The following is a 17580-nucleotide window of genomic DNA, read 5'->3' on the forward strand; positions in this document are numbered from 1 at the left end:
GGGAGCCTGGTGCTCGCTGACGGCCGGGCAGAGGGAGAAGGAGAGGGGGGCGCCTCCCGGGTTGTTGTTCTCCACCTCTGACTATGCAATTCTGAGACACCCCTGGGGGAAGAGGCAGCAGGACACCACTCCCCCTCCTCCCCGAACTCCCGCCCCGCACAGGAGGAAAGAGCCCCCCACACTCCTTTCACCATTAAGAGGAAAGCGATGGAGGAGCTGAGCGCGGATGAGGTGAGTCCGGGGGCCCTGGGTGGCGACGCGGGCACATGTGGCAGGGAGGCTGGGCCGGCATCCTAGGGCTGCCTGGTGCTCGTGAAGAGCGTAGGGCGGGCGCTGAGGGGGTGTTGTGGGCACTGGAGTTGTACCCGGGGTCCTGCGTGAGGGGATGTGGGCACACACGAGGGGAAACTGGCTCCAGGGCGTTCATAGGTTGCGATTCAAAGGGGCGACTTTGATTCAGGAAAGCACTTTATAAGAGACATTAGCTCTGTCCAAGGTTTGCATTCATTATTTGTGCAGCAGCTCAATTCTTTTTTTGGGAGCCTTTCATGATATTGCTTGAAGTAAGCGGCTGAATTCCTTTGCTTTTTTTGTTGGGGGGGGAGGTGTACACCTGCCAACTTGTCTTAATTTAAAAGGAGACTCCTTCATATTAGGTAAGTTCTTGTCAGTATTGTGAATAGTTTCTTGATGTGTTTTGTATTTTGTTTCCAACTGAGGTGTTTAAAATTGCCACCTCGAGCCTTTCCTAGCTCCAGGGGCTGGAGTGTATGTGCGGTTTTATATTGAATAGTCTTTTTGTTGGCTTTGTGAAGATCTTGAGATCGTGTTGGAACGGGCCCTTTTTCTGTGGCTCGCCTTCATTCGCTTAACTTCTTTACGTTTCTTATTTCGATTTGTGTTGGGTGATACAGACCTGACATGGGGCAAAACATTTTCAAACTGTTTCCTGATTCTTCTTTTAAACAGGTGCCCTGCCTACTATTAGGCTTTTTTCTATTTTGTTCATATTTAAGTGCTCAGTCAGATGATTTATAATATGCTAGTGAGGAGGATGTCAAGGGGGTTTCCTGCTTCCACAATGTGATACCTACTTCAGGCATGAATGCAGATCTTCCCTTTCTTTCAAATGTTTTCATATGAAAGTACACTATAAATAATGAATGATCTCAAGTTAGCTGCAGTTTAAGGTTGTCTTGCTTTTCTGTTAGATTTATTGCAGACTTCCACTCTAAGGCTAGGATGGTAGTGGTAGTGGGAAGAAATGACTTTCATGTTGATGACTGGATTGTGGAACAAGGCTGTTGCTGCTGTCGCTCAAACTTGTATTCCAAAAGGTAGTGATGTGTTTTGATCATGTTGTAAGTTATGATTTAGCAATTCTACTATGTTGCAACAGGAACCAGGAAAAGTGCCTTATGAGCACTTGCTTGATGAGGTCTTTATATACTGTGGCACTAGAGAGAGGGAGACTACAATTCCCATATGGCACTGCCCAGGAAGGTGAAGGGGGGGTGATGCTAGTATGTATCGGGAGGAGCCTATAATTTAGGAGGCATGTTTAATAAGTAGTGTGTTTATCTCTTGTTCTTCTAATAATACTGCTCAACTGTATCTTACAATGAGGTATTTTTATAGGGATTCAGAGCTGTTCATCCCACATAAACCTACTTTATAGCACTATTGTTGTAAATTGCTGAGAAAAACGATGCATTGTGGAAGCAAGATAGTGGAAATCTTGTATTTTCTCCAAAATAGTCCTTCATTCGGAAAATCCTTGTCTTAAGTAACTTAGTCATCCCCAACCTCTCCATTGCAATTTTGACTAAAGAACATCCTTTTGGTAGTTGCTTGTGGCATGTTTCGTGTTATGTTGTCTAAAGAGATCAGTCCCTTTGATTTTTTGTTGTTAACATATACACCCTTTTAATTAGAAAGAACATTCTTCAGAACCATGTTTACTTCATTCCCCCCAACATACTTCTGGTTTCCTACTACTCAAGGCAGCAGGCTCTTTATTGAAGAATGGTCGCTGGTAGAGAATATAACCTTTTTTTAAACGGCCATGTGTCTTGCCATATGTTGTACTCAAAGCTTCTCTTGGAACTGGGTGGAGCAGGAGTGAAAAGAAAACTCTAATAGAAGTCTGTGTCAATACATAAGTTAGAATATCTTCTCATTTCAAAATATATTTTAAGTACAGTATAATTTAGATGATGAGCAGAAATACTGTTTTTTTTCTGTTTAAAACTGGTAAATTATCTGATTGAAACCCCCAAAATGTGATTAAAATGAAACACCACTATGTATGTGTGTATGTCTGTCTGTCAATTGAACACAATATTTTATTGATATATTTACAATTTTAAAGCAAATTAGAAGCCTACCAGTACCTTAATCACTATAATAGAATAAATTCTAAGTACCTGTAAATTTTGGTATTTGATTTTTGTTTTTTTTTATCATGAAAAATCGGAGCTCTCCTTGCTTCCTTAGCTCACCTGGACACAGGTCCCAGCCCCTCATCCTCACCTGCAGCACCCTGGGCCTTGCTGGTATCCCTCATTCTCCATCCACAGCCCCCCTCCCCCCAGCTGCCAGGGCTACAGGGTCAGGGACCTGGGTCTGCAGCCCCCTGCTCCCTGCAGCAGCGCCCAAGCCCCAGCTGTCTCCAGTGGGAAGTGATGGCTGCTGCAGCACAGTAGAGTGTGGAGCCCAGCTTCCCGTCCCCCGCGGGTGGCACGGCTGGAGCACAGCCCAGGTACCAGGGTGGACACAGGCTGCCTGCTGTGGGTTTGGGCTCCCTGCCCTGCTGCCCTCTCCATGGGGTCTCTACGGCCCAGCAGGCAGGACCTGGCATGGCAGAGCAGAGCTAGGCGGGGAAGCTTGTTGTCACCACTGGGACCCCCATGCTGCCATGGCGAAGCACCCCCTGCCTACCTGGCAGCAGCATGGGGCACAACTCCATGCCGCTGCCCCCGCTGCTGCCGGACGGGCAGGGAGTGCTTTGCCAACATGGTGTGGAGCTCCCAGCAGTAGCAAGGAACTTCCCTGTCTGGCCCCGCTCTGCCCTGCCATGCTGAGTCTTGCCCACTAGGTTGCAGAGGCCCCAGATGGAGGGAAGCAGAGCAGGGAGTCTGATCCCACAGCAGGCAACCTGCCTCCATCCTGCACACATTTGGGGGGCACATGCCCTGCATACCCCCCTCCCCCTGAGCGTACGCACAGCAGTGGGGAGCCAGCCCTGTCCCCCGGACAAGCTACCCACGGCTCCATCCCGGTTCCTGCTTGTGCATTCCAGCCCTGGGCCCCAAGCCCCCCACACTGCCCAGGCTGGGCTGCAGCCCCAGCCCTGCCCTCTTTACTCCCTCCTTATGGGAGCCTCAATCCTTCTGCCCGCTTGCCCGCCCCGCCCCTTTACCAGCAGGAGCTTCTCTCCAGGCTGCCTGGCAGCCATGTGCATGTGTGAGCGCACATGCACATGTTGCCTCCTGCCTGATGGCCACCTCCTGTTCCCCCCAGCACATTGCAGGCTGGAACTCATACAGCCTGCAGAGAGCTCTTTGCAATAGTGGAAAATCCATGTGTTTTTGTGTTAAAATGAAAAAACCCATGTTTTTCTCAGTTAAAAGGGAAAACCCGTTTTTTTTTCCTTCCATTTTTCCATGGGAAATGGAAAACCCGGATCCATGCTGATGAGTGCAGGTGTCTGAGACCCCTAATATAATTTAATAAATTTAGGAAATGAGCGAGGAAAATACAGAAAAGTAATTAAAAAAAATAGAATATAAAATTAGTACAGTGCTAAATATGATGTCAGGTCCCAATTTCAGTTAAATTGGAGGGATTTTTACTATTGATCTTAATCTTGATGCACCTTGATCTTTTTTCTATTGAAGATTGCTTTAGTGTAAAGTGGTAAGTGTCTGGGATATTTTGTAAAAGCACTGGAGTCTTTGTATTGTGAGAGTTCACCAACATATGGATTTGAACCTTTGCCATATTCTGGGTGTAAATTGTGGCATCAGTGGCATAGCAAAAAAGCAAGCCGGCAAGGTTGTATGTTATATTGTTAGTTCTCTCATTCCACCGTGGAAGTAGATGATGTTTTGTCATACAAACATAATCACCGTGTATAGCAATAAACTAAGAGAACGTGGCAGATTTCTGTGACGGATATTGCTGTGCATGATAAATTATAGTTGAAAGACATATGGGCTGAATATTGTTTAATATAGTGTTATTAGTGAATGATGAGTGTCTGGTTGTTAACATTTTATCTGTTAGGAAAATGTGCTTCTTTAATCCCTCCTTCTTTCTCTTCCTTATTGGTAAGACTTCTTGAAGCTTTATTTTTTTTCTGGGCTTGTGCCTTCATGATACGATGTTCCTGCTCTTTTAAACCACAGTGTTAATAGACTCTGGTTTAGATTGTCAGTTAAGAACTTTTCATTTTGCTCTTTGCAGGGTTCAGATTTATACCTTTTTAGGCTGATCAAACTTTTATTGAAGTCAGAGGCCTTCTGTTCACTTCAAGGACTCTTGGATTGGACCTTTGTTCCTTATGGCTTCTAGAGTAATTTAAAGATGTCTATTATCCATGCTTGTACCTTTAATTAGCTCAGGGCAGAGACTAACATTTGTCTAGCAAAGAGTATGTGTATGGCACTAAAGTTGTTTGCTGATACAACTTTTAAAAGTACCATAATAAAGCAAAGTTGCAAAATTAAGTATGATAGTACCTTAAGAAAGGGTGAGTAGAGAGTCTACAAGAGGAGGAAATGGCAGAAACAGTGGGGGATTGAGAGATGAGGGAGAAGAACCAGGACAGAATTGGATGAAAAATGTTGAGCTGCAGGTAAGAGGTGAACGGAAGGACAAAATAGAAATGGAAGAAGGGAAAAATAGTTACCTAAAATGTGGGGGAGGGGGGGAACTGAGACCTGTTGTTTTTTAAAATTTCTATGTTTTGTTTTACTAGGCTTTATAAACCTCATTAACCTCTACCATGACAAGTGTATACAGAAGATGAATATTTCTTAAGATTAATTTCATGCTGTAACTGTGATCATCACAAAGAAGTAAAATGATATACTTGGTATTAAAGATAATGACAACTCTTCTATAGATATCTTGCTGTTCAGCTTTGAAAATGCTTGTTAATGATGGAAAAATAATCTGTTTTCTTAGACTGTCTTCTGAGCTAGTACCTGACCTCAAAATAGATATTAATTAAAAAGCTTATAGCTTTGTGGTGAATATATATAATGTACATATATAAGGAACCTGTTGTTACAGTCTTGTCTCTATGGCTCTCCTTTATAAATAAAATCCTCTGTTTGCTGTTTTTAGTGATGGAGCTATTGTTATCTTGTGTGGTGTTGGGTATCCAGGCTGGCAATTTTGTGGTAGAAGTTTGGTAAAATCAAAAATGTTATCTATGAAAGTTAATTTCTAGAAGCAGTTTAGATGTGTCTGGAGCTAAGTGTACTAATCAAAATTAATGCACCAGTTTCATTGGGCCACTTAGATGTTTGCATTAACCTTTTTTTCCATCATGTTATTGACATACGTAATACAGGGAAGATAGCATTGATTGTTCCAGACCCCATATAATGAAGGTTATGAAATAATGTGCTACTTACCTAAGAGAGGGTCTTGACATTTGGGTATTCTGTGGTGTAAGATTAATTTTAGTAAACGGTGATTTTTTTTTTTTGTAGCAGAAGATTTAAAAACACTACCTGTTTCTGTTTTGTTTGATAAGTGCTATTTGAGCCTGAAAGACAATCTAAAGTGTAGGTCCTTTTGAGAACTAACCACTATTATTGGTCACAAATGAATTATTTGCATTTTGCATAATGCCATCTATTAGGGCCCCACTGTCCTGGGTACTTTGCAAACTGTAGATCTTGAGGCCCACCCATCCGACTTAAGCACAAAACCATCTTCTCTCCTATAGTAGTAGCTGTAATACTGTAGGAAATGTTTCTGTGTAGTAGGGGTGTACCAATATATCAGTTGGCTATTGGATCGGCACTGATAAAAGGAGAAATGATGTTAGTGGCTATCAGCTTTTTTTGGTGGTTGTAGCTGATGATTACGGCTGCGTGCCCGAAGCACCCTGCTGAGTGTAGTCTGGTCCCTGCAGCAGACTACAGGTCCTGGCGAGCGGTGGCAGGGGATGCTGGGGAGTGGTCATGGGACACGGCACTCAGCACTAAAGGGACTGTTACCTGCTGCTGCCATGGCAGCACCTCCACTTGTGCAGCCAGGGCCTGAGCTCTAGGGCTGCTGCAGAGACATTGGTCTGCACGTGGATGGGATAAGGCATCACATGAGGGACGTTCCTCTCTACCAGGCACCTTTGCCAGAAGTGCCTTCTCCCTGGCGGCTGTGAGAGCTTGGCTGCACAGGGCCCTATGGTGCTGAGGCAGTGGCATGCCTGGGGCTCAAAATGCACCTGGCACCACTGTTGGTGTGAAGGTCCACCCTGCCTACCAGGGATGTCAGCATGGGCTGCGCGGGGAGCAGAGCTGCTGGTAGGAGCCCTGGGCGAGGGGGTGACTTGCATAGGAATAGAGCAGGCAAGAGGCGTGTGAGAGATAAATGCAAAACACAAAAAAAAGGTTTGTTCATGTCAGTAGTTTAAAATGCCTTGCACTATTACTAAATATTGGTTATTGAATCGGCATTGGCCAATATAGTTGTTCAATCGTTGGCTATCGGTATCAGGCAAGAAAATCTTTATCGGTGTACCTCTACTGTGTAGCCTTTATAAAATAGGGTAAAATAATAGCTTTGATCTTTAATTAAAGTGTTGCAACAGAAGGTATGGGTATTAGCCACTAGTTTAATTCTGAAAGTTAAGTATCCTAGTTATCTAATTGCCTTAAAGAAAAATTAAAGCAGTTTTTTCAAACCTTTCTATTCTGTTCTATTCATCCTCTGCTACCTGAAGACCACATGACATCTGTGCTCTGCCCTTCTACTTCAGCATGCTCCTGGGCCTTTCTCGCATTGGCTAGAATTTACTTTTATGTTTCCATTGTCTCTCACTCTGTTGCTCTTGTTTAAAATTCTCGACTCTTTAATTCTCAGTTGTTGGGTCCCCCAGGATACTTTTGGATAGACTGGGGCAGCAGAGGAGGGTGAAGATGACAAATCGTCGTGTCTCAAGAGCCAAATCTAGTTTTTACACAAGGGCTAAACTTAGGCCCAGGAGTGACTAAGTCATAGTGCTTTGTAAAATATTGAGACAAAGCTGATAATTTCAGTGTTATTTTATATGAAGCTCCTATCTTTACTGAGTTTTAGCTGTACTTGCTACTGAAAACCAGCTGGTTTGGCTGTCCCAGGTGAACAGACACAAACTACATTTTCTGCAAGGTCTAAATAAGTGGGGTAGCCTATGCTTTGAGAAGAGGTTGAGTCAGTATTATTAGCCCAGACACATTGGGTGGTTGTTATGTGATTTGACCAAAGCTGAATTTCAATTATTCTGCATCACTGCTAAATACAGCTGAAATGTTTTCTTGGGCTGGACCTCAGTTAAAAAGCAAGGGAAGGCCTTCTGGGAAAGGTTGTTTAGAAGTGAGTACAGAAGAAAACTATAACGTGCCATTAACTCCTCACGGCTAAAGGAGAAACCTTGGACTGGATATAACTGCAGTAAGCTTGAGAGCAGTGAAGTAAACATTATTGCAGTCTGACTATTGTGTGCCAGCTTCTTAGAGAAAATGCCCTTTAAAGTCTTCAGGGTACATTATAAGCTGATATGGTGAAACCTTACTAAAGAAGGTGATTGGTAGCCCCATTCAATAACTCATTCAAGTGTGAAAATCAGACTCGGCGCCCTTATTGCTAGCAAAAACTGTAACTATTTTCAGTAGAATTTCTGGGCTACAGGGTATATCAGAGTCAAGAATGTCATAGCTGAGGGAGGGAAAAGGGGAATGTAAATGAAAGAAAAGAAAGAAGTGGAAAGCTACAGTTCTACAACATCTTGCAATGTTAGAGAGGCTGCAAGATGGTTATAGGAACACATATTATTTTTTATTATTCATAACACAATGATAGGGCAGCACAGCAGTTGAAGAAGCACAACCCAAAAAGCTTGATCATGCCTGAACACATCTGGCACTTCCTGGATGAGGAGAGCTTCAAGTTACACAGGAATGCAAGCAGCCTTTGCTTATCTGCTTGAAACAGGGGAAGGTGGGAATAATTCATAGACAACAGAGGATTGTCTCTGCAACTGCTGCACGCTATGGATGTGTGTTATGTGGCCTTCAGTCAAACAATCAAGGTTTGACGGAGAGTTGATTGAATAATATGCCACTCCAATGTTGATATTTCAGCCTTGGTGCATGTGTCTTGTCCTTTGGCCTTTTCTCTTCCAATTGACCCCAAATCTGATAGTCTGCTGCTAGAATCAAAGCTAGCAAGTACATGGCTGAATAATGCAGGGAAGTCTGATGTCAACCTTGTTGTCTTGCTTTCATGTTAATTACTCTTGACTGATTATCCTCTTATTTATGCTGCCTTCCCCATTTTCTTGGGTTTTTTTTCTCCATCTTATTCCCTTTGCTTAAGCGTACCAATAACTTTATGACCATTTTTCTTCTTAGTATTACCTACCCCTCTGTTTTCCTGTCTTGCCTCCCTTTTCTCAGTTTGGAAGGCATGTAGAAGGTTTAGATTTGAACAGTGAGGAAATGGACGGTATATTAGGGCTTAAACATCCCCATGTAGATTAGAAATTCAGCTTTCTTGTTTTTACTAATTATCCTCTTTGACCTCCAGTTTTGAGCAAAGCAAACTTGATTTGGTCACATTGTCATTGGCCTTCTCAGTGTTGGCATGAGTGGACTCGACAAATGAAAAAGGCAGAAGTCAGGGTATGTTACTAAAGATTCCTGAACTTACATCTCGGGAAGCAATGGGTGACTTTTATTTTTCAGATAATGTGACCAGAACTGTTGCATTCCATCAGCACCACTTCTTGACTGGTTGTGCCAAGTTTCATTCGGAAGTTATTTTGAAAGAGGTGGAAGTGAAGTGAAAGTGATATATGAAGGCTTGTTCATAGACTCGTAGAGCAGTAGTGCTGGAAGAAGCATCAGGAGGTTGTATCTAGTCCAACCCCCCCCTTCCCCCCCCTTTCCTGCCCCCCTTGCTTAAGGCAGGACCGACCCTGACTAAATCATCCCAGTCAAGTGTTGGACATATCTGCATTTAAAAACATCCTCAGCCTTCCCTTCTCTAGATCAAATAATCACAGTTCATTCTGACTTTCCTCATGAATCTTGTTCTTGTTCTTCTTCAAACTCTTTCCAATTTGCCCATGTCTGTCTTGAAGTGCAGGGCCCCAAAGTGGCCACTGTACTTCAGATCAGGCTTCACCAGTGCTGAAGGGAGGCTGTTTTGTTTGCTGTACTTTTATTGCTCTGAATGAAAGTCTGTAATGACAGTTGGACTTTATCCCCTTTTGCATGTTTCCATTGCTTTGCTGCTGCACTTAACATGAATTGGGCAATGACAGAAGCACTCTGTAGGATTTGTAGCCCTTACACCTAGCCAGACTTTTTACTTCATAAAGAATTGTGCTGATGTGTGGTTAGGTCTGTTCATCTTGCAGTGGTTCTTTGCTTCTGTATGCCAAAATTGGTTTTCTAATAGTTCAAGGGCAGTCATTTGCATAGGTCAAAAGTAGGATGTTGAAGGCCTTGCCCTAAATTAAAACAGTGCTCATGAATGTCGATACAAAACCATGTCTTCAAAGGTGCAGTGGTGAGGTTATCATGTGGAAAATCCTCACTGTAATGGTATGCTTCTTTTTCTAGGGTAGATAGGCTCTTGGGGAGAAAAATATTGTTTGATTAGTTCTGATCTTAAATCCTGTTGCGTGCTGTCGTCATTGTTCAGCAAATATCACGGGCTGTTGCAAAGCAAGAAAACCAAATAAATTCTAACAGTTGAAAATATTCTTGGGCATTTCCGATTGTGCACCTTTGGAGTATAGATTGGGCCTTTGCAGGTCCTGCTTACTGTTACAGCTGAAACCTGCTATCAACAACTGAGTTTAAACTGTCATTACTAGCTAGTATGGATTCCCCACTTATAGACCTTATACTTAGGGCATCATCTTAGTCAAGGTGTAGAGTATGCTATTCTCCTGTGGCATGACTCCTATACTGGTCTCAGAGTGCAGTTTGAAACTGATTTCAGCGTTGATTATGCCCCGTGTCCTATTCAAAATCTACTATGCTTAAATACTCGGGTAAACAATTAGAGCTAGATTTTATTTCTTACTACGCTGTCATCTAGTGTAGGCTTTGCAGGCAAGATCAGATCCCATTAGAATGTTTCATAGTTGGTAGGGTTGGAAGGGACCTGAGCAGATCATCAAGTCCGACCCCCTGCCATGGCAGGAAAGAGTACTGGGGTCAAATGACCCCGGCAAGGTGTTCATCCAGCCTCCTCTTAAAGACCCCCAGGGTAGGAGCTAGCACCACTTCTCTTGGAAGTTGGTTCCAGATCCTAGCCGCCCTGACTGAAGTAGCACCTCCTGATGTCTAGCCTGAATCTACCCTCGGCCAGCTTGTGACCGTTATTTCTAGTCGCTCCTGGTAGTGCTCGGGGGAACAGGAATTCCCCCAATGCTTGCTGGTCCCCTCTGACTAGTTTGTAAATGGCCACTAGATCCCCCCCCCCTCAGCCTTCTCTTGTGGAGGCTGAACAGGTTCAGGTCACGTAGCCTGTCCTTGTAGGGCCTGCCCTGCTGCCCCCTGATCATGTGGGTGGCCCTGCTCTGGGCCCTCTCCGTGTTGTCCACATCCCTCCTGAAGTGCGGCGCCCAGTACTGGACGCAGGACTCCAACTGCAGCCTGGCCAGCGTTGCATAGAGGGGGAGGATCACCTCCTTGGACCTGCTTGAGATGCATCTGTGGATGCATGACAAGGTACAGTTGGCCTTCCTGACCGCTTCGCCACACTGTCGGCCCATGTTCCTTTTGTCATCCGTGATGACTCCAAGATCTTTTCTGCCTCTGCACTGATGAGAACGGAGTTCTCCAGCCTGTAGGTCTGCTGCTGGTTCTTCCCATTGTGACTGGATCATTAGAACATTTAAAAATGATGCCTAAGCATAGTAAATGTTATAATACACTCTAAACCATTTGATCAGCCCCTGGTCAAAGAAACAGTCTTGACATAAACTGTTTTAAACAGGGTTATTGCTACTGCAGTGTCAACAGTAATGTGGGGGGAACCATTAGTGCAGCTGCTTCAAGCTAGAGAGGGAGATTGGAGTTGTAGGTAGAAGAAGAATACTCAGGCATGGAAAACCAAACTGCTTTCATGTAACAGAGAGAGGGAGTGAGCAACCTTGCACTAGTACCAGAACTATACATCATGGTACATGGAGACCTTTTTTAATAAATCCAAGGTGTCCAGAATGGCTAGATGTTGCTGCCCTGTTTATCTGCGATATACAGTACTGAAAACTTTTTGGATAAAGGGCATAAGTTAATCCTCATCACATTGTTTCATACAATGAGTGGGAATTGGTGTCTTCTATACAGAAGTCTTTCTTTTCAGAACAGCCAAGTTAGATGTGGGAGTGGTAGGGTAAAAGTTACTTTGGTGGGCTTGTTTAAATATCTCCCAAGTTAATTTAGAGATTTTGGGAACATACTGATTTGAGACTTTGCTGAGTTTTGATTATATCATCTGGAAATTTTCCAGGTAATTGAGAACTGCCCTAAGCTAAATTTCTATTCAATTTTTGGAATTTGGATTCTAACTGTAGGGTGCAAGTGTTTTTCTTGTTTTGTCAGTCTTGCCTATAAAACGCTGGAGTACCATTCAAAAGATCACTACATGTTCCTATCCCCTTGAAGAGCTGTAGTGTTCGCTGAAGATCCTAAACCACCCTAGCAAACCATTTTCTGACATGATTACAATCATTTGATTAATATAGATTCGGAGAGTTTGGGCTCCGATCCTGCAAATGCTTCTCTGTAGACTTAACTTTGTGTGAGTGAGTTATTGAAGTTGTTGGAGCAACTCGTGTGTGAAATTCAGCAGTTGCTTTTGTGTTTTCAAAATGCAGATCTTTAAAGTACTTCCTCTTTCTTGAATGTTGGGGGTCTCTCTTGTGCATCCCCATGGGCTAGATAAGGGGTGTGGAGCCAGTCTGCAGATCAGATTGGTCCCACAGACCAGCCCCACATGCTGGAACCAGCCCTTGGGACTGGGCTGGTGCAGGCATGGTATGCAGTACACGTGCAGGACTAGCCACACATGCTGCTTTTAGCAAGCATTGGCTCAAGCCCCATGGGTCATGAGGTCATGCTATATATGGTGCCTATGCTAGACTGTCCCTATTGTTCCAGTTCAGGCACACAGGACTGGTCTATGGGCCCAATGCAGACTGGCTCCAGATTCAGCATGGATGGTCATTCTGGTGCAGGTGCTGCTTGCTGTGCGTGTCCCAGATGGGTCACAGGTCCTGCATGCTTGCCTGCAGTGCAGGGTAGCTCCTGCCTGGTGTGGCATGGTGTGCACTGGGGTACACTTGGTCCAGCATAGACAGCCTGTCTGTGGGCCCAGTCTGAACTGACCGTGGATCCAGCGTGGGTGCTGTGTGCAGCACACACCCCAAGCTGGCCTCACACCAGATGGGCTTTACATGCTGTGTGCAGCACGCGGGGCCAGAGCCAGCACATGCTGAAAGTGACAAGCAGCATTGCAGGCTGGAGGCTAAGGCTCTGCAGGCTATATCTTTGACTCCCCTGTTGTAGGGGAATTATTGTCCATAAGCAAAACCTTCAGTCACTCATGCAACGTGAAACAAAACCCTAGGGATTTTCTCAACCTCCAGCTCAATATATTTTATTTATATAGTATAAAAAATAGATTGGGGAATGCAAGCTGATCAACTATGCTTGATCACGGAGTGAGTGAGTAACTGCTGAAATAGTCATTTTTTTGGATGAAATGTAGTAACTGCTTAATGGTTACAGCGACACCATGCAACAGAAATTTTATGTTTAAGTGGGTACATAGAACACTAAAATCTTCAATTTAACTTCCTCTAAGAAACAGATGAGGGGGTGAATTTGATTTTATTTTTTTTTTTATAGTCAACAACAGAAGCTTTTAGCTGTGTGAATAAGTTTTCTCAGTTTTGCTGTAATAATGAACTCCCCACCTTCGTTTTACAAAGGGGAGGGATTAAGATGTTCCATTTAAAGCCCTTTTTGTCCAAGAACAAAAAAAGGATTTATTTTCTTGCTGTCTTCCATATTCATGTGGTGACACCAGAGTCACAGAAGAAATCCTGCTCCAGGCACTATGTTTTCCCACAGTTTTTAAAGTCTCTTTTAATTTGCTCTGTTCATCTTTCTCTCTTGGGGTAGGTTTGGCAGGCCACTAAATGACAGTAGTAACATGGCATAAACATTCACTTGACACACATCCTTTGTTACGCTCTTTAACATCTTGCCAACCCTTCCGTATTATGGGTAGAAGTGAAAAATGTTATCGTTCATTTAGCACTGTAGAAATGGAATTATCATGGCTTGTCGGCCACAGTGAATTTACCAGCATGTGATGTTTTCTGCTTGCCCTGGGTTTGCTGTTAGTGGTGCACTTTAGCATAAGAATTTTGGGGTTTTCTGGGGTTTTTTTGGTGGTCCTTGATAGTAAATAATTGTATCATTTGGGTTTTTAGTCCTTTACTTGTTTCTGATTTTAAATCTATTCTTTGAGTTTGCTGGTTTATAAAATAGGTCTTGCCGTTTGTATTCCCTTTGTCTTGATACATGGGGAATAAATGAACAGTCTGCCTGTTGTGGTACTAAATTTTAGTAATTTAGAAAGGATGCTAAAAATTTAAGTGAGATATTGAAGAAATGTTTGCTTTCATCTGTGGTGTTATTAACACCTTGAGTGGTACCATTTAAAAAAATCTTATTTTCCTCCTTTGTGTTTGCTCTCTGCTCCCAGACTCTGACAAGACTCTGACAGACTCTTCATTGCTTTATTTGCTTTCCTAGCCAGGTGTTAGGACAGCAGCTGTCTCCCTTGTAGAGACTTAGTGCTGGAGTGTTTTGGTAACACACTGCTCTTTAAAAAAAACTTTTAATGAAACACTTTTAAAATGCAAACATTTCTCATAGTCTTGGATGTTATGAACTTGGGGTAAAGTTTGTGCTGATGTCTTTTTTGGAGGAATGTGGTTTGTTGCATCAAACACTAAAATGAAGGGAAGTGTTGCAAGTTTTTTAAACTACTCTGCAGCAAAAAGTGAAACTTGTGTTTGTCCTGTGAGTGGGATGAACAAATTGTCTTGTAATGATGGTCTTCAAAGGTAGTAAAATATGCCCTGGAAACTTTAAAAAAAAATGGTCATGAAAGGTGAGGAAATCTCATATGTTAGTTTCCCTTCATATCAAGCATACTAGTATTGACATCCAGCAGAGGTTATATCCATGTTCTTTTGAAAGGGAGTTCATTAAGTGTCTATTGTAACAGAGTATTTTTAATTTCCTTTGTGCAGATTCGTCGAAGGCGCCTTGCTCGGCTTGCAGGTGGGCCATCTTCCCAGCCCACCACTCCGCTTACATCCCCACAAAGAGAGAACCCACCAGGACCACCTGTAGCAGCGCCAGCCCCAGGTCCATCCCACAATCTTGGTCTAAATGTCCATAGCATGACCCCAGCTACCTCTCCAATTGGCGCATCAGGTAGGCAGCAACCTAAGCAGTGAAGAGAACATTTTCTGGGTTATTTCTGGTATTGTTTGAAAATGGGTTGGGGGGGGGGGGAGGAGAAATTTTATATTGTGCATATTTATATATTTTCTGGTAAACTATATGACATGGCTTAAGTGAATTATGTTACTTTAGTTTTTTATCTGCAGTGAAGAAATCATTCTGTAAGGATTTGTTTTAGGGGAGGGCAAGGGCAATCACAGATGCTGTTCAAATACTGTTTACTGCAAATAAAAGCCTGATGCAGAGTGAAGTGTGCAGTGCAGATGGTATTGAGAATGCTTACATCTTCAGAATAATTTGAAGAATGAAGATAATCTAACAGACAGACGGAAAAAAAGCTCCTCAGCTTTGCAATGCATTTTTTATTGATTGGCCTCTTGATGGACTTCAACAGTCAGTCTCTAAATCCATTTTTGTTTCAAGTCTCCCATTACTGGTGTATTGGTGCATTTGAGTGCTGTATGTGCTGTGCTTAGGTATTATTTGCAAAAGAAGAATGAAACAAAGAATAAATGTTCTTCCAGAATTTCTGGAGGGTAAAGATAGCTTCACCTTCTGTCTGCCCATACTCCACTCAGGGCAGAGTACTTATCAGAAGCACTTCCTGAGAAAAGCTCACTGCTGTTGGAATTTAACGCTGAACATTGGCCTTATGATTAAGGGAAGTGACACAGAAACCAAGGTAATTTTAACCTGTTAGCTAATGAACTCGGTGTTTATGGTGCAGAGTTCACCTTGCATGTTTGCTTGGAGAAGCCTATGCAGCATTAGTTAGCTTTAGACAGCACATTAAGTGGTGATGCATGAGCTGTCGGCTTGTCTGGTGCTCAGAAACGGAGAATCCCTTGTTACAATACAGGGTGCGTTCATTATAGTACAGATTATTGAAATGATTAAAATTGGATATTTTTTCATGCCAGAAGGGATATGAATTTTTGGTTTGGGGTATGTGCGATAAATTACAAAGTTGGGGAAAAGGGTGGTGAGAAGCGGTAGTATTTATTGCTGATTATCTGCTATATGCATTTAGCAACAGCAAAGGTTCTGTTAAAGATGTACATTTTGCAGGAGTCCTTTTGCAGTGGTAAACTAAAATGACTGCAGAGGACTTTAATTCACTTAGACGTGCAGAGAGCAGCCCCAGCAAAATAATGTCCTTGTAAGTGTCCCTTCCTGTGAGGACTGGCATATCATGGTGAAGTCGGAGCACAGGATCGATTTGGCAGGAAACAGAGTAACAGTTCTCATTACTTTTGACTCTTTTGGGGATACCCTGCAAATAATAAATAAAATGGGGGGCAGAGACATATGCCATGTGTTGTCTGTGTGTTCAGTGCATGTCAGCATGTTTTTGCATTATTTGATTTCTTTCATTTTAAAGCGAGCCTGGACTTCTGCAGGTCAGATTTCATAAAACACTTAATATAGCACTGAGTAAATGAGGGGTAAAAGTGCAAAGAAATTCAGCACAGGCAGGACAGACTTTCTGAGGAAATCACTATCCTATATTAGTGAGTACTGCAGCTTGGCCACCATACTATAGAAGGCCCTGAGAGCAGTGTATTTAGGCACTGCTTTTAGCATAATGAGAGTCAAGCTTATGCTCCTGTCTTCTCTGCAGCCTGTTTTTTTTGCTGTCATCCTATACTGTTTGAGGGCAATAAGAGTTGTATAGAAGTGGTTGGGCTTTCCTACGTTGAGGAAAGTTGCGTCTGTGTTACTAACTAAATGTAGGTTACATAGGCAGAGAACTGAAATGGAGTCACAGGGTTTGCACCACTGCATCTTGCCAGTAACATACTGAACTACACTGAATGAATATAGATTTTTTGTGCTGACACAGCATATTTACATTAGAGATTAGCACTGTAGTGACTCCAGTGCAAATTTCGTCAATGTAGATAAGGCCTAGAGCTTGCTTCCGTTCAGTGCAGAGGGCTGGGCTAGACCTGACATTTCTGCTTTCTTGAGCTTTTGTGTAGCTGCCCATTTGAGCTGGATTGCAGCAGGTTTGTGTGTCTTGCAAGAACTTGCAAGCCCAAGGCTGTAGCATACAATCTGTAAATCACCAGATTTTGAGGAAGCAATTATCTCTCCTTAATTGCAGTGGGACTTTTTTTTTCCTGACATCTCCTCATCTACAAGGTTGAATCTTTTGTGAATAATATTGACAAATAGGCATTTCAGCAAAACATAACTTGTCTTGGAGGATGCCAGAGCCCATCTTTGTGCTTTTTTTTTTTTATACTGAGTGCCTAATTGCCTACTGTTAGAAATGCTAATAGCTGCATCCCCATGAAAGGTTGCTAACCTACACGTAGCACATTCCTTTTTATTCATAGCTTTAAAATGTAACATGTACATAATGGTAGGTGTTAATTATATGTTCTTTCTCTGGTTTTGTACCACACCATAGAGCACTTAGTTCTATTCAGTCCTTCAGCTAAGGCGTTTGGCTAATCTGTTTAGTTCAACTGCATTTCTAGTATATGTGTAATAATACCTTGTGCATCTTTTACACCTTATGTCTGAGGATCTGAGACCACTCCAGAAATTAGCTATTCCTTAAACAAACAACCCCCCCCCCCCCCCCCCCCTCCCTGTGAGATGGGTAAGAATGATGCTATTTTTATATTCAAGGGACTGGGAACAGAGGTTTTAAACAGCAGAGACAAGAATAGATCTCAAGTTTTGCTTCCAGTCCTATTGTGGGATCACTAGGTCAGGAGCTCATTCATTTTGAGTCGGTGATAAATTTTGAGGTGGAGGTTTGGGTCCCCCCCCCCCCCCCCCCCCC

The 17580-nt window shown here is 43.0% G+C and overlaps 1 protein-coding gene across 5 annotated transcripts in view; it reads left to right on the plus strand.

Annotated features, from left to right (window-relative positions):
- The first annotated feature begins 6 nt into the window (after nucleotides 1–6).
- UBE4B (ubiquitination factor E4B) overlaps nucleotides 7–17580 on the plus strand; it is a 70147-nt gene continuing 52573 nt past the window's right edge. For all 5 annotated transcript variants that reach the window (XM_025211245.1, XM_006016153.2, XM_025211251.1 and 2 more), the window contains exons 1-2: nucleotides 7–231; nucleotides 14567–14753. In XM_025211245.1, the coding sequence (XP_025067030.1) occupies nucleotides 208–231; nucleotides 14567–14753 (211 nt within the window). In that variant the 5' untranslated portion in view covers nucleotides 7–207. The remainder of the gene's footprint in view (nucleotides 232–14566; nucleotides 14754–17580) is intronic.

This window comes from Alligator sinensis, unplaced genomic scaffold, assembly GCF_000455745.1.
Source record: "Alligator sinensis unplaced genomic scaffold, ASM45574v1 scaffold366_1, whole genome shotgun sequence".
In the NCBI taxonomy this organism is placed as follows: Eukaryota; Metazoa; Chordata; order Crocodylia; family Alligatoridae; genus Alligator; species Alligator sinensis.